This window comes from Myxine glutinosa, chromosome 9 (assembly GCF_964187855.1).
Source record: "Myxine glutinosa chromosome 9, kmMyxGlut1.1, whole genome shotgun sequence".
NCBI classification, from domain to species: domain Eukaryota; kingdom Metazoa; phylum Chordata; class Myxini; order Myxiniformes; family Myxinidae; genus Myxine; species Myxine glutinosa.
This window is the reverse complement of record NC_136269.1, coordinates 130782383-130807700: the sequence shown is the minus strand read 5'-3', so window position 1 is coordinate 130807700 and position 25318 is coordinate 130782383. Positions and strand designations below refer to the sequence as shown.

The 25318-nt window shown below is 44.5% G+C and overlaps 1 protein-coding gene across 1 annotated transcript; it reads right to left on the bottom strand.

The window, feature by feature from the left end:
- LOC137434928 (protein MEMO1) lies at positions 1-25239 on the bottom strand. The gene is made up of 9 exons (XM_068128168.2): positions 25065-25239; positions 22052-22133; positions 21513-21581; positions 14491-14603; positions 13889-14000; positions 11759-11901; positions 11089-11165; positions 5732-5836; positions 1-966 (listed from the first exon to the last, which is right to left on the bottom strand). The coding sequence occupies exons 1-9, from the start codon at positions 25231-25233 to the stop codon at positions 835-837; spliced, it is 1002 nt and encodes a 333-aa protein (XP_067984269.2). The 5' UTR covers positions 25234-25239; the 3' UTR covers positions 1-834.
- Positions 25240-25318: the final 79 nt, after the last annotated feature.

The following is a 25318-nucleotide window of genomic DNA, read 5'->3' as shown; positions in this document are numbered from 1 at the left end:
ATAATTACAATAACTTTATTGTAATGTACATAAAATGCAAGCACAACAAAATGCCCCATCAAGTTTGATTGCCAATTCGGCAATGGCTTCGGAACCTGCGACTGATTTGTAATTTTTTTTTTTTAATGTGACCATAAAACAAAAGTTAGGAGATAAAATAATACCAATGACCTCGATAAATTCCCTCCATTTTTACCGCATGTTAAAGACTGGCATTGAAAACGAATAATGATGATTATCGAGCATGTCAAGTTTTCAAACAGCTAAAGTGGCAAACGTGTGCTCCGGAATTCGGAATTCTCCGGAATTCTGCACACACACGTACCTACCTCCACCTCACACACTCCTTCATCTTCCATGCACGAGCGTACAGCAACCCTCCATTTCCCTTCCACCTGTACTGCAGGAGGACACCAGTGACTCCTGAATATAACTGTGTTTGAAATTCACTTCAAATGCCGGAAACGACACGAGGAGTCGAATAAGCAAAGTTACTTTTTTCTGTGCAGAAGTCGATATGGATTTTTTTTTGATATGCCATGTGCCCCCATCATCAATAAATATGCCATACAAATATTTCTGAATGGTGTCACCAAAGCGAGAAATTAATCCGGAACTCGCAAGCCATGAAGGTATGCAATTACAATACTTTGGATTAACACTACCGACAAAGCAATTCCATCGAAATGGACTGAATGAGAGGGAGTAAAGAAGAAGAAGAAAGAAAAAAAGCTTTAGGCTAAGGCCCCCTGTTTGCACGCTTGCTCGCCGGCAAGACCACAGTAAACATGTTCACACGCAGTGTGCATCAGCTGGTGCGTGTCCGGCCAGAGTTTATGGCACCAGCAGCGCACCGGCCGCGTAACTAACCGAGCTGTCCTGCAGCTTTCGGCAATGACTCGATTGTGTGTAGTTCAGAAAGGTGAAGGACATGGCCACGCCAATATTCTTCAATTCTGTAGCAGCCTGGGAGTGGGTCATAAACATCAGATGAACTTCAATCATACAGGGGGTCCTGAGGTCCTCGCTATACATCCAAGATGTGTTCCAGAAAAGTTGAAACGACGGATAGCGAGGAATTTTTCCGCATAAGAATAAGCGTAATTAATGGGGGATGCGATCAAACACTGTTTACGTCTTAAATAACACAATCAACAAGCTGAGCACTCAAAAAATACATATGAAACACACAAAACAGGAATAAAATAGGACCGCAGGTCCTCAAGCTCACCTGGATCAGGAGCAACAGTCATTCAAACCCCCCGCATACCCTGATATTTTTTAATGCCGTGAACAAATGTTGGTACAGCATGGGCGATGAAGGTTGTGGTGAAGTTTCATTGAAATTGTGTGTGTAGTTTCGGAGAAGAAAGCAAATAACTATTTTGAGGAGGGGTGGGGGTCAAAACACCCCCGTAGTTCCCCTTAATGAGCGCAGATTTTGATGCGGTCAATACACCTTAGTTTGGCATCAAATATGCACACCTTTTTATCTTTCTTACCATATCTTTCTTACCACTATTTTAAAATGATAACTTAGCGGTCTTACAACTTGAAAATCTGTAATCGTCTGTCTAGCTGGCTGCATCAGTCCTTATAATTACTCTAAAATATCCTTCCCACAAGTCCGCAAGGTTTCCCCCATTGACCCGGGCTCCAGCCTTTGTACCAGCACAAGCACTCGTGCTGCGGTACCGGACACTCATGCTATGACTTTTTTTTTAGGTAGTAGGTTGTAGACAGCAACCGCTCAGGGTAGTACTATCGTTCTGACTTCGGGCGTGACGGCAGCACGGGCCATGTTACACGAACGGCATGGCTAAAATGCGCGTCACGCCATGCCGTCTGCACAGCCCTCGTTGGCGTTCTTTAAAATAGTTCGAACAGTCGTCGTCGGCAAACCAAATACTGAGTGATATCGGCTGCTGTGTTTCCACTTACGTGTAAGCTCACCTTTTTATGATGCTCAGACGACAAAGTCACCGGAGGCATTATGTTTTCAGGTTGTCCGCCCGTCCATCCGTCCGTCCGTCCGTCATAGGTTTACGTTACCGTGATAACTTGAGAACGGCTAAAGGCATCTTAGTCAAACATGGTACAGGTATGTATAATTAGGTAAATATAAACTGATTAGATCTTGGGATCAGCAGGCCAAAGGCCAGAGGTCATGTTACATAGAAATACGTTGTTCCGTTGTTAAATAATAAAGGTAAAAATAAGTTGTTCCGCTTCCGGTTCCTCGGGCAAGGAAGCGTACTTCGAGCTCTCCATGGCATCAAAGTTTAAGTATTTTCCCATTTGTGTCTTTGCCAAATTTCCACTGGTTATTTTATTGTGGATGTGTTATTGTGTGTTTCTAGTTAGTTTTGGTTTTGTAATTCGTGCAAACTTGTGTGTAATTAATCGTTTTCTGTGTCGTACCTCGTGCGCGGCCTGGTCTCTCGAGGATCCCTCCCCTGGTCGGTATTTTGGGAATAAAAGTTCTTTCCTTCGCTGTATTGCTTGTTTCTTAGATTTTCTTTTCGCCCCCTACCTCCCGCAAACATCTTACTCTTTGTCTAACGTTTCAAATTTTAAAACAAATCCTTTATTATTTCCTTCTTTCCAAGCGGACACATGCTTGTTGTCTCGCCCAGCCTCCTTTATCTTCCTCCTCTCCAGCCGATACTCTCCTTTCCAACTCTAGTTTCCTCCATACTCATTAAACCCTTTCTCCTTCTTTCTCAAAACCACGTCCTCACTTCAGGGACTTTTCCCAGATTGTTTTTCATGGTTTTGTTTAGATATTATTGAAATATGTTTAAACTTTCCCCTGCAGTGTTTTATTCAGTGGTTTATTACAACACGTTCTGGAAGAAGTTCTGGCGTCTGGTCCAATCTGTTTCTGGTGTTTGTTCCCCCTCCATCCCTTCCCTTAGCTCAAATGGCTACACAGCTGACTCCGCACGTGAAAAAGCTGAATGCCTCAACTCTGTGTTTGCCTCAAAATATTGCGTCCCAAACCCATATCTCTCTGCACCCACCTCACCCAGTCGAACCCAGCTTCTCCTGGACTCTGTGTCCTTCTCTCCTGACAAGATGGAGAAGTTTCTGTCAAGCCTCAACTATGATTCTGCAACTGGACCAGGCGGCATCAGCCCACGGGTCCTAAAATCCTGCTCTGCCGCACTTTCACAGCCTCTCTCAATTCTCTTCACCCTCTCTTTTGCTCAAGGTCATCTGCCATCTGCTTGGAAATCAGCCAACATTACCGCTTTACACAAGAAAGGTGCAAAAACAGATCCTTGCAACTACAGACCAATCAGCCTGCTCCGAATAATCAGCAAGGTCATGGAATCGATCATTGCTTTTGACATCAAATCCTTCCTCTTCTCCAATGGCATGATCTCGGATCATCAATTTGGATTCAGACCAGGTCACTCTACTCTGAACATGCTGCTTCTGCTGTCTCAACAATGGATGGTGGTCCTCAATGCCAAACAGGAAATCAGAGCTGTCTCCCTTGACATATCTTGTGCCTTTGCTACGGTGTGGCACCCCACACAGCTCACCAAACTCTCCTCGTATGGTATCCATGGAAACCTCCATGCATGGCTTACAGTCTTCCTTTATGGTCGCAGTCACCGTGTGGCCTTGAATGGAATTCTCTCTTCTCCCCTTCCTGTTCAGGCTGGAGGTCCTCAAGGCAGTGTTCTGGGCCCTGTGCTTTTTCTTGTCTTCATTGATGATCTCTCCGACTCTCTGGAAAATCCTCTTTATCTCTTTGGTGATGACTCTACTTTCTGCCGCTCCTTATCCCAACCCTCAGGTCAGCAGGCAGCAGCCTCTCCGAGGACACTCTCACGATGTCTCTCCGAAAAGACCATCTGGACAACCCTCCCATCGACTTTCTGAACAATCCTCTTGAAGAAGTTCTGTCACTCACGCTTTTGGGTCTCACTATCTGCCATGATCTTTCCTGGGAAAACCACATTTCCAAGCTGGCCTCCAAAGCCAGTCGCCGACTGGGCATCCTCCGTCGTGCGAAGTCCTTCCTTGGCACACCTGAGCTCCTCACCACATACAAGGCTTTCATCCGCAGCTCAATGGAATACTGTTCCCCCCTCTGGGCTGGTGCTCCTGCCTCACACCTAGCTCCGCTTCACGCTGTTGAAACCAAAGCATTCAGAATCATTGGAATCTCCCATGATGAAGCTGATTCTGAGGGCTTTTCTCTCTCTTTCCGCAGGCAGGTAGGTGGTCTTTCTGTCTTCTACCGACTCCTCTTCGGCCTTGCTCCCCGTTCTGTCTGTGCTCTGTCCCCCAAATATTCCTGCAAGACGCACAAGATCTGCCAGCAACCATCTTCTGGTGAAACTGCCAAAATCAAGACTCTCTATTCACCTTCACTCCTTCATTCCTATTTTCTCCCACCTCTGGAACAAACTCCCACTCTCTTCAATCCCTCTCCTCCCTCCAAGTCTTTAAAACAGCTGTTCAGCACCATCTCTTATCTTCCCCCATCCAAAACCTTGATCTTTTCTACCCCCGTTAAAACACCCCACATCCACCTCTTTAAATCCACAACTTCTTTCCTGAAATTCCTGGAAGTGTTCACCCCTCCCACCTCCCCAGCCCTACCCCTTTCACAGATCTACCGACATCCCTGTTCTCTTCTGTTGTTGTGCTTGTGTGCTTCCCTCTCTCCCCCTCTTGTATCCCGCGCCCTTCATTGCATGTTTTATGTGTCTGTGCATGTTTTCATGTTCAATGTGTTAGCTCTTACACGTGCCTCGATTCTGTGTACAAAAAAAATAAAAAATACTGTTACCGTGATAACTTATGAACCAGTGAAGGGATTCTGACCAATTTTGGTATACTTATGTACAATGATGTGGAGATGAACCGGTTAGATTTTAAGGTCAAGAGATCAAAGGTCAAAGTCTGTAATAGGTCTATAACTTGAGAACAGCTGAAGTGATCTAATTCAAACTTGGTACAGGTATGTATAATGATGTAACGATGAACTGATTAGATTTTGGGGCCAAGATTTCAAAGGTCAAAGTCTGTAATCGGTCTATAACTTGATAACAGCTGAAGTGATCTAATTCAAACTTGGTACAGGTATGTATAATGATGTAAAGATGAACTGATTAGATTTTGGGGTCCCGAGGTCAAAGGTCATGTCAGGTAAAAATGTGCTAACTTGGGCACAGCTGAATGGATTTAAATCAAACTTGATACAAGTATTATAATGATGCAATAATGTGGACGGAGGCATATCAGTTGACGTCGTGACGTCGAAGAGTGCCGTTCTAGTTTGTTAAGACTTTGTTTACCACTGCCTCAGCAATTACTGTGGTAAAGTACACAGAGATAAAAACACAGTACAGTATGCGGAGTTTATCAATGCACAGCATGAGATAGAGTCCGATAAGGAGAGGATGCAGTGCATTGTGGTGTGGAACGCTGGGAGGCTGGTACACAAAGCATTGTGCAGTGGGACGGCTGGTAACTTGTCTTCCATCCAACGGACGTTAGTGTGGTAAATTGTTGGATGTATAATTAAAATGTTCTTAAGTAACTTATGGAGTTGTATGCAAAACGACAGATAACGGGAAGACATGTAGCAGAGACCCCCTGTAATAATTAGTTACCCCACATAATCTATTTTGGTACTGCGATCATGGGATGCACACCACACAGCAGCACCTTTCGTTCACCGTGACAACTTCCCACACAAACAGCTTACATTTAACAGGACGCCAATGGGATGTCGGCCACATATTGTGTTGCGATACTTTTTCAAGTAGTTGCTGAAGGCCACAGGGTCAAGTTGCTCAATGAGATCCATTCCCTAAAAAAATAAAATCATAATCAAAAGCATTTCTGCATTACAACAGTGTCATTTCATCATAAAGCAAAACCATATCATGCATGGAAGAAATCTAATAGCACGTTTATGAGGTATGCTGACCGCCATGAGAAGCAAGGAGAAGCCGACGTTTCTGGCGTTAACTATTTTGCTCTGACGAAGAAGCTCAATGGAATACTGTTCCCCCCTCTGGGTTCACTCACTCACCGCAGGCAGGTTTGGTGGTCTTTCTGTCTTCTACCGACTCCTCTCCGGCCTTGCTCCCCCAGCTCTCTCTGTGCTCTGTCCCCCAAATATTCCTACAGGTCGCACATCTGCCAGCAACCCTCTTATGGTTAAACTGCCAAAATCTAGGCTCTCTGCTCACCTTCACTCTTTCATTCCCCTTTTCTCCCGCCTCTGGAACAAACTCCCCCACTCCCTACTATCCCACTCCTCCCTCCAGGTCTTTAAAACAGCTGTTCACCACCATCTCTTATCTTCCCCCATCCAAAACTTTGATCTTTTCTACCCCTGCTAATTTTCACCCCAGATACACTTTTTCGAAATTCCAACTTCTTTCCTGGAAGTCCTTGCAGTGGTTATATGTTTTATACCTCTCCCACCTAACCCCCCCCCACCCCCCCCCCCCCCCGAGCCCTTCTCCCTCCAACCTCCAACAGTTCTCTCGATGTCCTTGCCTTCAAATGTTGTGTTTGTGTCCTTCCCCGTCTCTCCCCATCTTGTCTACCGCTCCCCTTATTTTGTCTTTTGTGTGTTGGTTTGACTTTTTGTGTGATTAATGTTAGCTCTTTCACGAGCCTCGATCTTGTATCCAAAAAGAAAAAAAAAAAAAGTTAACGTCTAAAATGCTCTTTTGCTCCAATGTGCTTTTGTTGATTAATTCTCTTCTGCCGAAACGGCAGTTTCTCACTTCCCACGGCAGTTAGCATACCTGAGTCAATCAAAGTCCTGTTGATTTCATCCATTGTTCTACCTTTCCGCTGACGCAGATCGACACAAGCCTTCAATAGCAAAACTACGGTAGTTCTTCATTATTCCGTCAGTGAAGGTGGATGGAGGTTATAATTTCACCCCTGTCTGTCTGTCTGTTTGTCTGTGAACAGGATATCTCAAAAGGTTATGGACATATTCAGACGAAACCTGGTGGAGAGGTTGGATGTGTGACAAGGATGAATCAATTTGATTTTGGTGAAGATCTGAATTCAGATCCGGATACGATAATTTTTTTATTTTTCAAGTGATTCTTCACCATTGAGAGAAGGGACCAAAACGATATTTAGCATGATATTTCAAAAAGTTGTGGACGGATTATGACAAAAGTAGGTGGATGAGTTGGTAACGTGACAGGAACAAGCCGATTAGATTTTGTTTCAAGTCTGGATCCATATCTGGCCTATCAGTGGATACAAAACGTAAACTATTCAGCCTGGTGGAGGTATGCTCTCCACCGAGTGCCATTGTAGTTCTACATACAGTCTCTTGGAAGCACCAAACCCAAAATATATCATGTATACATTTCGTTATTGCAATAATAATTATTGCAGTAATTATGACGACCCCATTGAGCTTGGCCGTGTCAATTCATGTTCACTATATGCGGCTGCAATTGGTCAACGTGGTTCACTTTCCTTTAAGAAATGACAAATAAGTCGGAAATAATGAGCAATAAATTGTTTTAATCCAAATTATAAGGACTAGGGCATGCCCGTACTATATATACTAGGGCATGCCCGTACTATATATATATCTAAAATTATATCCCCCCCCTCTATTTACATGAAATGGTTTGGTCCAAAGCGAACGGCTTGCGAGTACGGAGACAATCCCCCCCCTCTATTTACATGAAATGGTTTGGTCCAAAGCGAACGGCTTGCGAGTACGGTGACAATCCCCCCCCTCTATTTACATGAAATGGTTTGGTCCAAAGCGAATGGCTTGCGGAGTTTGGTAAAGAAATCGCCATAGCGTGCACAAACGCGCAGGAAAGCGAAAGAATCGCAAATTAGTTTTAATTAGTTTTAAAACATAGTTTAACGCCAACATAGTTTGCCAACGTGAAATAAATGAATACGCTCTCAAATGTGCCGTCCGAGGCAGAGTCTGTTCGCCACGTTCGGCACACGTGATAGCTCGCTGCTCTCTGATTGGTTGAATCGTTTTTTGGACATAGCTCGGTAACTACTTGTCCGATTAATTTCAAACCTTGAAAAGGCACATCCTCGGGTCCCCAGCAATATACCTGGCAAGTTTCAAGTATATCGGACCCGTGGTTGTCGAGAAACAGCGGTCACAGACAAACAAACAAACACACACACAGACACACAGACACACACACACACACACACACACACACACACACACACACAGAGATTACTGGAATTATAGATAGATATCTAAAATTATATCCCCCCCCCTCTATTTACATGAAATGGTTTGGTCCAAAGCGAACGGCTTGCGAGTACGGTGACAATCCCCCCCCTCTATTTACATGAAATGGTTTGGTCCAAAGCGAACGGCTTGCGGAGTTTGGTAAAGAAATCGCCATAACGTGCACAAACGCGCAGGAAAGCGAAAGAATCGCAAATTAGTTTTAATTAGTTTTAAAACATAGTTTAACGCCAACATAGCGGCAACATAGTTTGCCAACGTGAAATAAATGAATACGCTCTCAAATGTGCCGTCCGAGGCAGAGTCTGTTCGGCACGTTCGGCACACGTGATAGCTCGCTGCTCTCTGATTGGTTGAATCGTTTTTTGGACATAGCTCGGTAACTACTTGTCCGATTAATATGAAACCTTGAAAAGGCACATCCTCGGGTCCCCAGCAATATACCTGGCAAGTTTCAAGTATATCGAACCCGTGGTTGTCGAGAAACAGCGGTCACAGACATACAGACATACATACATACATACATACATACATACATACACACAGAGATTACTGGAATTATAGATAGATGAAAGTCATAGCTGTGGACAAATTAACCGAAGAAAACGTTTGTGCTCAAAAAGGAAAGCCATGATTTCACTGTGTAGCCATCCTTGGTATCACAAGTTAAATTAGAGTTCATAAAATACATTAGTCTGTGCCGTCTTGAGAAACCAAGACATGGGCGTGGTCTGTGAGCGGCAAGTTTGATTGGTCGAGATGACGTAAAATGCCGTAACATTTTGTCCAAGTACAGCTAAACGGAAGGTTTTTGAAAGTGCCAAAAAGGCGATTTGTGTTCTACAATGTTCAAGTGTATCATTAAATCGACATGAAATAAAGATTTTAAAGTTCGTAGAAAAAGCTGGAAGTTTGCCCCTGTTGATGCAGTCTTATACATCACCTTATTAAACATGTTATGTTAGCGATTAAATGTACTTAAAAACCGTAGGTTTCCTCTCTGCTTATGCATGATCGGGACGAATTCAGAGCCAAAGTACTGCTAAACTGCAGGTATGTTTTCCGATTCATGCTCCAATTTGTTTTCAAAATATAACATTCAAGTGAAATGAAGTTGTTTCTCGATCATAAACTGCCATTTGTAGACAGATAGACAGAAGTGAACCAATTGCTTAACCCCATTTTCCACTTTGCGTGCGCAGGGTAATGAAAATACGTGCATGCCTCATTCAGAGTCGTTTCAAGACAGCGGCATGCTCGATCTCTTCAACCAAAATTCCATCAGACCAATGGACTTTACTCGTGCGTGTCACATTTTAGTAATGCCCCTTCTTTTTATGCCTCCGCCGACAAAGTTGCCGGAGGCATTACGTTTTCAGGTTGTCTGTCCGTTCGTCCATCATAGGTTTTCGTTACCGCAATAACTTGAGAAAGGCTGAAGGGATCTTAGTCAAACTTGGTGCAGGTATGTATAATGAGGTAAAGATTAAATGATTAGATTGTAGGGTCCCAAGGTCAAAGGCCAAAGGTCAGAGGTAGAAATGTGATAACTTGAGAACAGCTGAATGGATTTAAATCAAACTTGGTACAAGTATTGTAATGATGTAATGATGTGGGTGGAGGCATATCAGTCGACAACGTGACGTTGAAGAGTGTCGTTCTAGTTTCATGATGTTCCTTAAAAAAAAAATACATTTCATTTGGTGGAATAATCAAGAACTACCGTGGTCTTGCTCGTACAAAAAAAAAAAAAATTCATACAGATCGGATCCAGCATTGTACTTGTCGAATTATGACGTCATAAATAAGGCACCAATGACATAATCATTAACGTATCTTATTTCCCATGGGGAGTACTTGACAATGAGCCACGTTTCAATTTTTCCATTGAGTGGTTTTGGAGATAGAGGTGCAACGTTTTTCCAAGATGGTACCCGTACCACGTGACCGATGACGTCATAAGTCACAAAAAATTATACAGGACGCGCTGAAAATTTTGTGTCAATCGGACGAATGATTGCCAAGAAAAAGAATTTTCAAAATGCAGACACGGATGTAGGACATACCTATGTACGGACGCAACCGATCGCTTAACCCCGCTTTTCACTTCGCGACCACTGGGTAATAAATCCTTTAAAAGGTAAGACGTTTTCAGCCATCTGTCTGCTTTTTGTATGCTTCGCCATCAATTTCAGTCCAATTGAATGATCCTTGGAGTTGGGGAATGGTAAAGTCATAATTGATTAAACACAGTGAAATAAAAGAACGTTTGGGCCATGTCCCGAGACTAAAGGTCTTGGCGCTGAAGTTTCTGTATTAACGGGTGCCCAGACGTGACAATATTTTATTGGGCTGCATTAGCGGCAATGTCCACTTCTTCCTCCACACCTCATTAATCCTCCGTTTGTAAATGAGAACTTGGGTGGTCATCTGCCGGGGACTCCATAGCATATAGATAATTGTTTAATCATTTCATTAAGTTGGATGGCTTCGAGTTCGCACATTAAGGCTCTACAAAAACTAACTGCCTGTGTCAGCTTGCTCGGCCCCTCCTGTCAGGCGAATTTCCCAGTTCATGTGCCCAGATTATCCAGGCGGATGCGGAGTGCTCTCATCCCCTAGTCGCCTCGCTGTGCGACTGTCTCGATCAATTAAAAGGTAAAACAGCAGAATACACACCCCTTGTTACATGCACAATTTAAACAACAACTCAGTCATTGTGGAAGAACACAAAAAAAGTAAACTGCAGTGAGGACGGAACCAAATGTTGACAACGTGCCTCTCATAATGCTAACACAGGCAACCACTGATGTGATGGTGTCAAAACGATGCAATGTCTTTACCATCCTGTCGAGATGCTTGACGGAGTTGTAGATTTCTCCTTGCGTTTCATCATAGTACGTGTACCGGAAGCGGTGTCCTGAGGCAGAAGACAAAGTTCCCTTATCAGAATTCGGGACCATCATGGACGTGACAATTTAGTGCATGTTCGGTCAAGGGGGACTTGAGCAGCACGAACCTTTTCATATATGTATCGTTTTAGTGTACTTGGCAAGTTGCTCTAAGGGCATTGAAAAGTTAACCCGCAAGTGAAGGCTGGGATCACAACCAGTGCAGGAAAAACACAGCATTCGTGAAGGTCAATCGCTAACCAGCTGGCTTCCTTTAAACTGACAAACTAATAGAGACCAAAACTCTTTCCAGACTCTTCGAGAATCAATTACATTAATGAACATGATTATAGACAATTAAATTGATATATGTGGGAAAATTACATGGCTCGCCCAGATGGCAGAGCACGGGTACGGTTCACCAGAGGACCTGGGTTCGATTCCTCGTCGGGGCTTGTAATTTCCCCACATATATAAATTTAATTATTAGAGAATCACTTAACACTGCAACTCCCATCTGTATTTGAACCCACAACATTCAGTGCCAGTCCAATTGCCCTCTCAGCTATGCCACCACCATGTCCATTTCAATTTATTTTTTTTAAACAAGAGGAACACATACCCCAGTGACAGAAGTCTGAAGAGATGACAAACAGATTGCTTGGATCATTGAGGTACTTGCTAAATAACTTGCCATATTCTTTTTCCCTGGAGTCATTTAGAGACCCGACAAGGATGGGCACGATTGTGAAATCGTCTCGACGGCTGCAAAAGGAGAAACGCTGCAAGTTACTTTTGACCATACGATGAACTTGTGTAGCTTGAGTAAGAGTTGACTACCGTAAAACTTCGACAAAACGCGCCCCTGTACATAACGCGCATCCCCAACTTGGACTTTTGTCGCGGTGTAAAAATCTATAGACCTATATATAATACGCACCCCCATTTCAGCACTCAAATGAAAAATATCGACGTAAAACATGTTATTACATCTGTCAAAAATGGCGAGGTCCATCTCAACCACGACTGTCGGCCAGGATTTCGTAATAGTTGAACAGAGCGGCGAATCACGGTGAAAAGAATATCGGTCAAGGAACTAAATTGACAACAGTCCTAAATAGTATGAATCACGATGTTCAGTTGTGATTGCGCAAAGTTTAAACATAGCAGCGCATATTAAATAAACGGCGGAAGTCGGATAGCAATCCAATGAAACAACCGGAAGCCTATTGTCGGCCGACAATCACGTGGTACTCAAGTTGCTGATAATTGGCTATATTTTTTGTTATAAAACCCAAGTGTTCTTTAACAGCTTCATTCAGTTGTTCATAAGATTTACCAGCGACTTCTATTTCCACTAGTTTTCTTACCGTAATTACCCATGAGTTCTCGACGACGATAATACACCACGGCTCAAAAACTCAACGTTGGTCGATACGCTGAAGATCGCGGCAACAGAGGTGCAGGGCGGGAATTCGATGGAATATCTGAGGTGAACATCAGACTATGGAGACGACAGTAGAAACGTCTGCAGTCGCTCCCACGAAGCAAAATGGCCGAACGGAGTCATGCGGCCGCCCATCCCGAGCTCGAGGCCAAACTGCTCGATTGGGTCACGGATCGTCGGCAACAAGGCGGTGACGTCAGCATTTCGGAGGTGCGTGTGAAAGCCGTCATGCTTGCGAAGACGCTGACAAACATGGTCACCTTCAAGGCGTCACCTGGACGGGGAGATCGTTTTATGAAGTGGCACAGTCTCTACCTGGACAATGACATAGAAGGTGCAAATCTGGAGGAGCTTCTTCATCCCTTCAATGAGACGGACGAGTCAGATACTGAATACTTTACTTCATGATTGTGAACTTACAGATTATATATTCTGTATTAAACATTCAGCTATTCTTTGTGGTTGTTCTTTGAGTATTGCCACTTCCGTTTTTGAAGACGTCCTCGACGATCGTTTCAATCTGAAAAAAAAAACTTACAAAAAATTAGACCTGTGTATAGTACGCACCTTTAACTTTAAAAATATTATTGGGTAAAAAAGTGCGCGTTATAGTCGAAGTTTTACGGTATATGCTTCTTACAACAAAGCATCATATTAACCAGGCATCTACTTCATATGGCCGGAAAAAGCTGATTCTGGTCACCGATATAATTATGCACCACAAATGCTCATTACAGAAGTAACTAGAGCAAAGTCGATGGCGCACCATTGCAAATCACCACGCTTCCCTTTGAAAGCAAAGTTGAAAGATGGCACAAAGTTCCACCAGGAATGACCTAATATCAAATTCTGAGTTAAATATATTGTTTTGACCCCCGTGACCCTATGACTCCACCTGGGCATGAACTGGTGGGGCATGAACTGGGGGTCAAATCCAAAAGGTCGTTATATATTTGATGCATCCACCAATGCTGATTGTATATACAAAGTTTCATTTAAAAATGGGCTCGTAATTACACGTTTTGGTATTTGACCTTTTGACCGTGCTCAGGGGCCCTATGGGATGGAGCAAAAAATGATACTGCTCTAACACCTTCTTGCCATGTGGGGGTCATAACTACCAAGTTTGGCGCATTTCTGCATAAGCATTTGAGGAGATAGCGTGACGGATGGACGGACGGACAGACTGAGACCATTACAATTTCCCCCCGTTTTTTTTTTTTCAAAAAGCGTGCGGATAATTAAAGAGGTGATCAACCTGATTAATAAACTAGGTCATAGGCTAGGCTTGAAGATCGTGCTTACCTCTCCATGACTTTGGCCACAAAAGGGAGGTGCATCTCGATGCTGTGTTCTTCTTCATCCACTTCGATGCTCATGCGTTCAAACAAGCCTGTCTGCCAAAGTTCTGCGTAAACTGCCCAAGAACCATCGCGTCGCTAGTTAAATGCACGTCCGGTAGATAAAACTGATGAAAACTGTAAACCTACACAGGGTATACCGACAGAGTAAGGAACAACAGATGCCAATGAAAGCAGGAATAGTGGCTTAAAGGGTGCGATTCCTCCCCATGCCAACCGGGGCAGTTCTACACCTGTAAGAGAGTGGCAAAGATAAATTACTATAACTTTATACTTGCACCACACGTTTAAGGAAAAATCCATGCTATTCCGGTCTCGATTATATGCAAACTTAGATTTCCCAGGAAAGCCTTGCAATCACAGCTTTTAACATCTTTCCATCCCTTGCTGTTGAGCGGTGCTTCCGCACGCATCAATCCCCAAACACTATCTTCCTTAGGATTCGGGAGTGAAAGCACAATCAACAGGATGGAAACATTACTCACATTCATGCCAAGCAGTGGAATGATTAAAGAGGATGTTTATGCACACGGACAACACCCTTACTCTGCTGGTCTATGTTGAGGTCGTACAAGGGCGTTTTGTAGATACAGGCAGAGGAAAGAGCACACCCATTTAGGTGTACGTGATGTGATGGTCCAAGGATGAACACATGCTTGCTGCACAGACCAGGCAACGATAGGAAGCAAAAACAAACACCAAAAATGAGGAATGCAGCTTAACACCAATTTCACATCTACTTTCAGTATATACTGCATTGCAGTGCAAATCATTTGATGGCGGTGTAAGTTGGGTGCTTACCGCAACTCAGACGTTTTAACATTTTATTATGATTTTGAAGAGCATTACCTCCACCAGTGAATCTTGAGACAACTGCATTGTTTATTCATGCAGAACATTTCTGCACAATACAAGATAAACCTTATGGGTCCTTGCTGTCACTTTTCCTTGGGTACCATTCCACTACTACACAGGCCTGGGAATAGGCAGACTTCCTATCCTAATAGGTCTATTGCTTTAGTCTTACTGCCTTCCTGGGTACTGCCAAGAATAGTTATACTTTCAAATTGGTTAACTTCCGAATGTAGTAGAAGCTAGGCCAGAGAGGCCTGGAGAAATGGTATTGACTTCTTGGTTCCTTGATGTTCTCGATAGTCTGGAGTACTGTTTGTACAATATGCATTCACATGTGGGTACCGCATGCACATTCATGTATATATATCACTCTTAGCCCGCCCTGACAGTCGTATCGAGGGTAAAAGGCCGAGACAAAGAATGAGATCAGGGCCGTCGATTGATAGCAGAGGCTGGTGAGGTACGTTTGTTATGATGTTTTATAAGTATATAGGATATAGGTATTGTTTGCAGTGTGCTGTGAGAGAGAAAGTCTTTGTCTCTGTGTGGCTTGTGTTGTCCTAGTATATCCCAAGCTTGAGGAATACTGAACATCTTTCAAAGGATCGGATTATTATAATACGAGTGCCCTTAAAAGGAACTTTGATGCAGGAGGAGGCCATTAGGTCCATCAAAGCCTGCGCTATTATTACCAACCTATGGTTGCTTCATCCTTTAAATGCTGAGTGCCAAGCAAGGAAGCAGCACGTACCATTTTTAGTCTTTGGTATGACTCGACCAAGGTTTGAACCACCGACCTCAGACGCAGAGAGGATGTTATAATCATTACGCCACTGTATCTGGGTATTTTTTTACAATGACAATTACAACTACATATGGGCAGGGTACAGCCCGAAGTACCCCGTGGGGGACCCCACTCCCTCTCGTCAAAACTCAAGGTGGGAAACCCGATCGAAGCAAGGGTGGAAACCACTCCATTTATGACGACGAAAAGTCTGATGCCCGACGTGGAGATCGGTTTCTGAGGTTTGGGACATAGAACGTAGGGACAATGACAGGGAGATCAGGAGAAGTGGTGGAAGTATTGGTCAGAAGAAGAGTGGACATATGTTGTGTGCAGGAGACGAGATGGAAGGGAAGTGGTGTGAGAATGGTGAAGGGTAGGCAGGGACAGAAATACAAGTTTGTGTGGCAAGGGTGCCCAGAAGGCGTGAATGGTGTTGGTGTCCTGTTTTCTGAGGAGTTTGTAGACAGTGTGGTGAGTGTGACTAGAGTGAGTGAAAGGTTGATGATGGTGAAAATGATGATTGGAAAGCTCTTGGTGAACGTCATCTCGGGATATGCGACGCAGGTTGGTCGGATCAATGAAGAGGAGGACACGTTCTGGTGTGCGATAGAAAAGCTGATGGAACACGTGAAAGATGAGGAAGTTGTTGTGGTAGGAGGAGACCTAAATGGACATGTGGGAAGGAGTATGGACGGTTTTGAGGGAGTTCATGGGGGTTAAGGATATGGTGTGAGAAATGGAGAAGGTGAAAGGATTTTGGAGTTTGCTGATTTGTTGATTTGTAATACTCAGTTCCAGAAAGAGAATAATAAGCTTGTTACATACACGTCAGGTGAGTCGACGACAACCGTCGACTACCTGATGGTGCGTAGGCGAGATAGGGGGCTCCACCCGGACACAAAGGTGATCCCGGGGGAGGAGGCTGTTTCACAGCACCACTTGGTTGTCTGCGACATAAGGGTGAAAGGTGCGCGGAGAGCTCGTCAGGTGAAGTACCTACCGAGAATGAAGGTGTGGAGGTTGAAACAGGTGACAGTAAGGGAGGCATTAAAAGAGAGGCTGAGTCGGGTAGAGGATGATGTGGTTGAGCTTGAAAGTGGTTGGATGTCAATGAAAGATAGTCTGTTGGGAGCCGTTGGTGAGGTATGTGGATGGACAAAAGGACCACCGAGGCACTCGGAATCATGGTGGTGGGATGATGAAGTTGGAAAGCAGATTGACGAGAAGAGGAAGAAGTTCAAGGAGTGGCAGAAGGTGAAGGGTATGGGGGCAGAAAAGGCAGAGCGTGAAAGTTATAAGGCAGCCAAGAAGGCTGCAAAGAAAGAGGTAGCAAAGGCGCCGGAGGCATGTAGGAAAATGTTTGGAGAACGCTTGGATTTGGAAGAGGGTCAGAGAGCGGTATTCAGGATTGCAAAGCAGATAGCGAAAGAGAGGTGTGATGTGATGGGGGTGAGTTGCTTGAAGGATGAAGTGGGACAAATCGTTGTGGACCCAGATGGAATTAAAGGAAGATGGAAGAGATATATGGAAATACTGTTGAATGCAGAGAATGAATGGGATGGCAACATAGAGAGTAACCCAGTTTTAGGACCGGCAGAGAAGATAACCGAGAAGGAAGTTGAGGAAGCGATAAAAGCAATGAAGAGTAGAAAAGCGGGAGGGCCGACGGGAGTTGTGGGAGATATGTTGAAGGCAGCGGGAAATTGGGGTGTGAAGAGAATGACAGAGATCTGTAATCTGGTGGTGAAAGAAGGCCGCATTCCAGTGGATTGGGAACCGAGTACCCTTGTCCCTCTATACAAGGGGAAAGGTGACCCCCTGGAGGGTGGCTCGTACCGAGCGATAATGTTATTGGAGCATGGAATGAAGGTATTGGAAAGGGTGTTGGAGAGGAGGATAAGGAAGAGAGTGAAGATTGACGAAATGCAGTTTTGATTTATGCCAGGAAGAGGAACGATAGACGTGCTTTTTAATGTGAGGCAGTTGCAGGAGAAGTACATGGAGAAGAGGAAGAAGTTGTTTCTTGGGTTTGTTGATCTGGAGAAAGCATTCGATAGGGTTCCACGTGAAGTAGTGACATGGGCATTGAGGAAGTTAGGAGTGGAGGAATGGTTGATCAGAGTAGTGATGGCAATGTACAAAAGAGCGCGCACAGATGTAAGGATGAAGGACGGGAACAATGGTGAGTTTGAGGTGAAGGTGGGAGTGCATCAGGGGTCGGTACCAAGTCCACTACTATTTGTAGCTGTGATTGAGGAGCTGGCTCAGAACGGAAAGGAGGGTTTACCGTGGGAGTTGTTGTATGCAGATGATCTGGTGTTGATTGCAGAAAGTATGGATGGACTGAAGGATAAGATGAACAAGTGGAAGGAATGTATGGAGACAAAAGGTCTGAAGGTGAATATCGGAAAAACGAAGGTGATGGCAAGTGGTAAAGCATGTGGTGAGGTGGAAAGAACTGGGAAGTGGCCGTGTGCTGTGTGCAGGAAGGGTGTCGGAGTGAATTCCATTCAATGTACAATGTGCGCTGAGTGGGTTCATCAAAAATGTCGTGGTTTGAGAGGGTCATTAACCAGTGTGGCAGCTACATTCAAGTGTAAGGTGTGCACAGAGGGAGCTGCAGATGGAGGAAATGTTGAGTTGGATCTTGTTGACGGCGTGAAGCTGGAAGGTGTGAAAACATTTTGTTACCTAGGAGACATGCTGAATGGAGAAGGTGGATCAGACTCGGCAACGGTTGCTCGAGTAAGATGTGCATGGAAGAAGTTTCGGGAACTGAGTGGCGTGCTGACGAGGAGGGGAGTGTCGTTGAAGCTGAAGGGAAAGGTGTATGCTGCATGTGTGAGAAGTGTTATGATTTATGGGAGCGAGACATGGGTAATGAACATAGAGCAGCAACAAAGGTTGGAAAGGGTGGAAATGCGAATGGTTCGATGGATGTGCGGAGTGTCGTTGAGAGAGAGGAAGACAAATGATGAATTGCGAAAAATGATGGGAATAGAGCCTGTGATTGATGCTGTGAAGAGAAACAGGTTTTTTGGGGGGGGTGGGGGGTTTTTTGTACACTGAATCGAGGCTCGTGAAAGAGCTAACATTTACTTCACAAACAAATCAACCAGACAAAAACAAAATATATAAAAAGAGGGAGCGGAAGACAAGATGGGGAGAGAAGGGGAAGCACACAAACACAACATTTGAGAGCAGGGAGATGTGTGGAAGGGAGAGGGCTTGGGGGAAGGAGGCGTGGGAAGGGGGGGGGAGGGCGGGAGAAGTATAAAGCACAAGGACACCAAGGACTTCCAGGACAGAAGTTGGTATTTCAAAAAAGTGGAATTGGGGTGAAATTAGCGGGGGTAGAAAAGATCAAGGTTTTGGATGGGGGAAGATAAGAGATGGTGGTGAACAGCTGTTTTAAAGACCTGGAGGATGGAATGGGATTGAAGAGAGTGAGGGAGTTTGTTCCAGAGGCGGGAGAAAAGAGGAATGAAGGAGTGAAGGTGAGCAGAGAGTTTTGATTTTGGCAGTTTAACCATAAGAGGGTTGCAGGCAGATCTTGTGCGACCTGTAGGAATATTTGTGGGACAGAGCCCAGAGAGAGCTGGGGGGGCAAGGCCAGAGAGGAGTCGGTAGAAGACGGAAAGACCACCAACCTTCCTGCGGTGAGTGAGTGAGAGGCCCTTGGAGTTAGCTTCATCGCGGGAGATTCCAATGATTCTGAATGCTTTGGTTTCAACAGCGTGAAGACGAGCTAGGTGTGAGGCAGGAGCACCAGCCCAGAGGGGAGAGCAGTATTCCATTGAGCTGCGGATGAAAGCCTTGTATGTGGTGAGGAGCTCAGGTGTGCCTAGGAAGGACTTCGCACGACGGAGGATGCCCAGTCGGCGACTGGCTTTGCAGGCCAGCTTGGAAATGTGGTTTTCCCAAGAAAGATCATGGCAGATAGTGAGACCCAAAAGCTTGAGCGACAGAACTTCTTGGAGAGGATTGTTGAGAAAGTAGATAGGAGGGTTGTCCAGTCGATCTTTTCGGAGAGACATCATAAGAGTGTGAGATTTGTCAGGATTGAAAGACATGTTCCACTTGTTTGCCCAGACTGTGATTTTGTCCAGGTCTGCAGAGAGTGAGGAGACTGCAGACTACCGATCTGAGGGATGAAGAATGGAGCGACAGAGAGTAGAGTCATCAGCAAAGAGATAGAGAGGATTCTCAAGAGAGTCAGAGAGATCATTGATGAAGACCAGAAAAAGCACAGGGCCCAGAACACTGCCTTGGGGAACTCCAGCCTGAACAGGAAGAGGAGATGAGAGAAACCAATTCAGGGCCACACATTGACTACGACTAGAGAGGAAGTCCGCCAGCCATGCGTGGAGATTTCCATGGATACCAAAAGAGGAGAATTTGGTGAGCAGAGCGGGGTGCCAGACCGTATCGAAGGCACATGATATGTCAAGGGAGACTGCTCTAATTTCCTCTTTGGCATTGAGGACCTCCATCCATTGTTGAGAAAGCAGAAGCAGCATGTCCAGAGTAAAGTGACCAGGTCTGAAACCAAATTGATGATCAGAGATCAAGCCATTGGAGAAGAGGAAAGATTTCATATCTGAAGCAATGATGGATTACATGACATTGCTGATAATTGGGAGAAGGCTGATTGGTCTGCAGTTGCTGGGATCTGTTTTTGCACCTTTTTTGTGCAAAGCGGTGATGTTGGCAGATTTCCAAGCAGATGGAAGATGACCTTGAGCAAAAGAGAGGGTGAAGATAACAGAGAGAGGGAGTGAAAGAGCGGAAGAACAGGATTTTAGGACTCGTGGGCTGATGCCGTCAGGTCCAGTTGCAGAATCAGAGTCGAGGGTTGACAGAAAGTTTTCCACCTTGTCAGGAGCAAAGGACACAGAGTCCAGGAGCAGCTGGGTACGACTGGGTATGGTGGGTACAGAGAGGGATGGGTTTGGGACACAAGATTTAGAGGCAAACACAGAGTTGAGGCATTCAGCTTTTTCACGTGCGGAGTCAGCCGTGTGGCCATTTGAGGTGAGGGAGGGGATGGAGGGGGAACAAACACCAGAAACAGATTTGACCAGATGCCACCAGGATTTGGAAGAGGGAGACAGATAAGAGAGTTCGGTCCTGAGAACGGAGAGATATTGTTTCCTGGCTCTCCTAAGGGTGGACACACACTTGTTTCGGGCTTTGTGAAAGGAAATGAGATTTCCTTCCGTTGGATTTGCTTTCCAGGAGACGAAAGCAAGTTGTTTCTGGGCAATAGCCTCACCACAAGATTCCGTGTACCATGGACGGGAGGAAGGGTATGACAACTGAAGACGAGATGGGATAAATCTGTGCATGAGAGAGAGCAATTTACTTTGGAAGAATTCCCAGGATGAGTTGATGTCAGAGGCGGTAGAGATGGGAGACCAGTCCAGATGATTTATGGCTGCTTGAAGACCGTGCCAGTTGGCCTGAGTGGAATGCCAGACTCGTCGACGCTGATGAGGCTCTCTGAGAATGGTCAGAGGGATGTCAAAGGTTGAGATGGTTTGGTCATGTGTTGAGGAAGGATGAAAGTGACTGGTTGAGAAGAGTGATGGAAATGAATGTAGACGGAAGTAGAGGACGGGGAAGACCGAGAAAGACTTGGCTAATGATGGTCGAAGAAGAAATGCGGGCAATGGGGTTAACAAGGGGAGATGCAGAAAATAGGGCAAAATGGACATCGTCATGGGGACCGCAAGGCTAACCCCCGCTCTTGCAGGGAAATGGCCTTAAAATGCCTGTTGTTTGTATCTGGGTATTATCCTCCTTCTCTCTGTGGCGTTTTTAAAACTTTTTGAATGAAGAATAAACTTTGAAAAAGGCTTTGAGTGAACAAACAAATGCGGGTTATGCAGTTTGCAGTCCAAGCACCATAACCCCGATAACGTACGTATGCAGGGGATCCACTTGCTTGTAAGCATGAGCAGCACATGTCCCACAGTAGGTATAACCGGCATGCCTGAAATATGCACAAAAATCGAGGAGTTATTAATGTAACCCAACTTTGGTTTTTAACAGAAATCTAACAAGAAATATCAAGCATGGCCATTATCAAAATAGTCTCTGTTGGTGTTCTGCTAATGGGCAGGTCCCCCTCTCGCCCCACCCCTCGTCTTCCATTACCCTCTTCTGTATACCCCTCCTCCCCCACTTACCTTCATTTTTTAGTCTGGACTTAACAATAAACACGTGCTTAATGATGAAATGCCTGAGATTATATACTTCCAGATGAGTGTCAGCGTTGCCATCTGAACCGCTTGCTCAGGACGTAGGGAACCCAGGTTCAAATCCCATACAACAAGCAGTCATCCATTGAGCTCCTCGTTATCCATGTTAACGTATACTGGTGTCTACTGTCTTTGTCATACATGTGATTTATGTACAAGCTCCCCCATTAGCCTTAGATCACTATAAATAAAAAAGACTTACGGTGCAATGACGGCTCGGGCAGGCCGCAGGCTGGGTTGGGCCTGTGCGAGCCAGCTGTCCAATTGATTAGATAACTGTGGACCTAAGAGAGAATGGAAGAGAGAGAGAGAGAGAGATCTGGATGACCATAGAGAGGGAAGCATAGATAATATTTAAACAAAATGCTCCGATGTACAGTATCATACTCATACAGTATCATGTCTGACAGAGCGTTGGTTCTGCCGAAGCAGTTTCATCATGCTCATTGGCAAGCATCATGCTGGGTGGGTTGCCATCCTTCTCCCAACAGTAGTTAGGGCAGGAATTTGTAATTTGTTCATGGTGCCGGCGATAGCTCGTATACTCTTCAACAAACTATTGTCGAAGGGTATACGAACTGGCTTCGACAAACAAAGTTGGATACATCAAGCCCTGGGAGAATTCTGTTCCACCATCTGAAACCCACAAATGGAGATAAAACCAACAACACCCACACGTACGCCATACTGATGTTAATTATGACAATGGCATGATGAGACAAAAGCCTCACTTTGTGTTTCTTATTATAAAAAGAGCTACGTTGGAGAAACGCTTTGCATTGATGTACGTGTGCTTAGTTTGCCAAATACAACTTGTTATTATTCTCCCCAATTAGTACAATACAACACTGCTTTGCAGTCTACTTCTACGATGGTATTTCGTATATTAATCAAAAGCTCGTGGTAGAGTTTGTACATCGAGTCATATGCAGAACAAATATATCGGCAAACTACTGGGCGAGTCACAAGTCCCAGGACATGGTTTTAGCTGCTTAAACAAGATTGTTTATTAAATCTACCAGGGTGAACCATAAGCCCCAGGAGTAATAACATATTATAGTAATAACACCAATACATAATAACAGGAGTAATAATAACATATTACAGTGATACAACAATTACAGTACTTTCTTAGATATCGAGTGCATCCGTTTGACGTCCGCCGATGTCACGGGACAATATTTCTCCACGTGCGGTGGTAAAAATGATGCAAAATACCATGTGTTATGGTGCCAAAATACCATGTGTTATGTTGCCAAAATACCATGTGTTATGGTGCCAAAATACCATGTGTTATGGTGCCAAAATACCATGTCTTATGGTGCCAAATGCTTCCTGAACGTGTCGTTTCAGTTCATCAACCAATGCCATGTGATGTTCTGCAACCTTAACTTTGACATAACCCCACAGAGCTTTGTCACAAGTGGTTAGGTCAGGACTGTGCGGTGGCCACAGGTGTTGGCAAAGACTTGGCAATCCAATGGTTGGGAAAAATTTCATTGCGATAATTTCATATCACACATGCATGATGCGCAGGTGTCCCATCCTGCTGAAAATGAATGTCATGGGCTAGTCCGCGTCGTTTAAGTTCAGGTGGGAGGTAATTCTCTAATGTATGCAGATATGACTGCTGGTTGACCTTTAGAGGCCATTTTTCCCCGCGATGCGGGGGTTGGCCTTTTTTGGGGACCGTGGTTGTTGTTGTTTTTGTTGGTCCCCTTTTTGAAGCAATGTTTTACGGCCGGATGCCCTTCCTGCCGCCAACCCTTTTTGTCGCCTTTTACGACAAACAGGGAATTACCAGTGAACTGGTCCGACACATCAAAAAAGGTAAGAACGAATGAGGTGGTGGGCAGATACCCCCGTCCAGACCATAAAATGTGGTGGATAGTCTTGCAATTCAACATAATGTAGATTAGCATCACTCTAAAAGGGAACTCTGCATGGAGATGTCCTGAGGTAAACAGCACTCCTTTGATCTTCCAGGAATTGTATCGGAGCGCTGCAGCAGTCCGTCACAAACTGTCAACCTGTTTTCATGATCTACATCTGACAATTTACATCTGACAATGGTTTATATGGTTTTATGTGAAGTTCTCCTTTCATTGTGCAACGCAACGATGAATATGAAACGCCCAACTCTGCAGAACGGTTCCGTAATGATTTTTTTTTCGGAGATCTGAGAACGGATGTTTTAATATTTTTAATTCCCAAATCACTAATTTTTGGTTGTCCGCTGCGCTTTCCGTCGAATACACTTCCAGTCAGAAATGCCTTTTCCCCCCAAAAGATGAAGATTTGATTTGACGGTGCTGCCTTTCGAAGTCTTCTTGCACCTGTTTCATCGTCCTGTTTGTGTTTCTCCTCTTGTGGTACCACACCACTGCTACCGGCCTCTCTTCAACTGTAAACGGACAGGTGTCTGCCATCTTGGTTTCAGGTATTATTTGTATTATCTGAAAATAAAAAGAAAACAGTATAAACACATGGCATAAACAAATCTTGTATAAACAGCAAACACCGTGTCCTGGAACTTGCGAATCACCATGCGGAACGTGAATTCCATGGGCATTAGGAAAGCCAGGGGCATCAAATCAAATCGTTATCAAATGACAGGTTCTGATGAGGACACCACGATTGCTACTGAAAATATGACAACTTACTCTGCCATTTCCATGACAACCACATCTGATTTGACGTCAGAGCCAAATTTAGCTACCTACCCAAATATGACAACTTAAATATGAAAATATGACAAACTTATATGGTCTGCCATTTCCATGACAACCACATCTGATTTGACGTCAGAGCCAAATTTAGCTACCTACCAAAATATGACAACTTAAATATGAAAATATGACAACTTTGATGGTCTGCCATTTCCATGACAACCACATCTGATTTGACGTCAGTGCCAAATTTAGCTACCTACCTCTCCAATGTAGTTTGATTGAAGCATTTGCTTGAAGCCTTTGATGGTCTATTATCTTACAAAATGAGCAAATGGGGAACAGATTTAAAGGTTCAAACCGTCTTACTAGACTTCAAAATTAAATATATTTATAATTTACGGACTTACCAAATCCAATGGGTCTTTTACGTCGCTAATGTGCTCCAAATACCTTAAAGAAACCTGTTTATTTTTCGGTCCTGCCTGCTTTAACCAACAACCAGTCCCCTCCCTCGAGTTGAACTGTACAAGAAATGAGACGCACCTGAAGCGGTATACCAGCTACCTGCATGACTCGCCTCTCGTGCGCTTTTCCGCTTGGACATCTCCACCACGTTGACAAATGCTAAACGGAAAGTAAAAGAGGTTTTGATTGGAAGAGCAAAACGCCGGCTCACTGTCCGCATAAGCACCACCTTCTCGATGAAGAGCATTACGTCACTTCCGATCGCGATCGCGTCAGACGTTCTCGGCGTCATTTTGTGAAAATAAAAAAATAACACTATATTTTTCCAGCTA

What these genes read in the sequence shown, in the direction of transcription:
- LOC137434928 (XM_068128168.2), bottom strand. Translation starts at nt 25,233, where the DNA reads ATGCTCTTCATCGAGAAGGTGGTGCTTATGCGGACAGTGAGCCGGCGT. An exon ending in CAAGTGGATCCCCTGCATAC is followed by an intron (nt 14,604 to 21,512) that starts GTACGTTATCGG and finishes TGGTCTGTGCAG; the next exon opens with CAAGCATGTGTTCATCCTTG. An exon ending in TTCAGACTTCTGTCACTGGG is followed by an intron (nt 11,166 to 11,758) that starts GTATGTGTTCCT and finishes CTTCTGCCTCAG; the next exon opens with GACACCGCTTCCGGTACACG.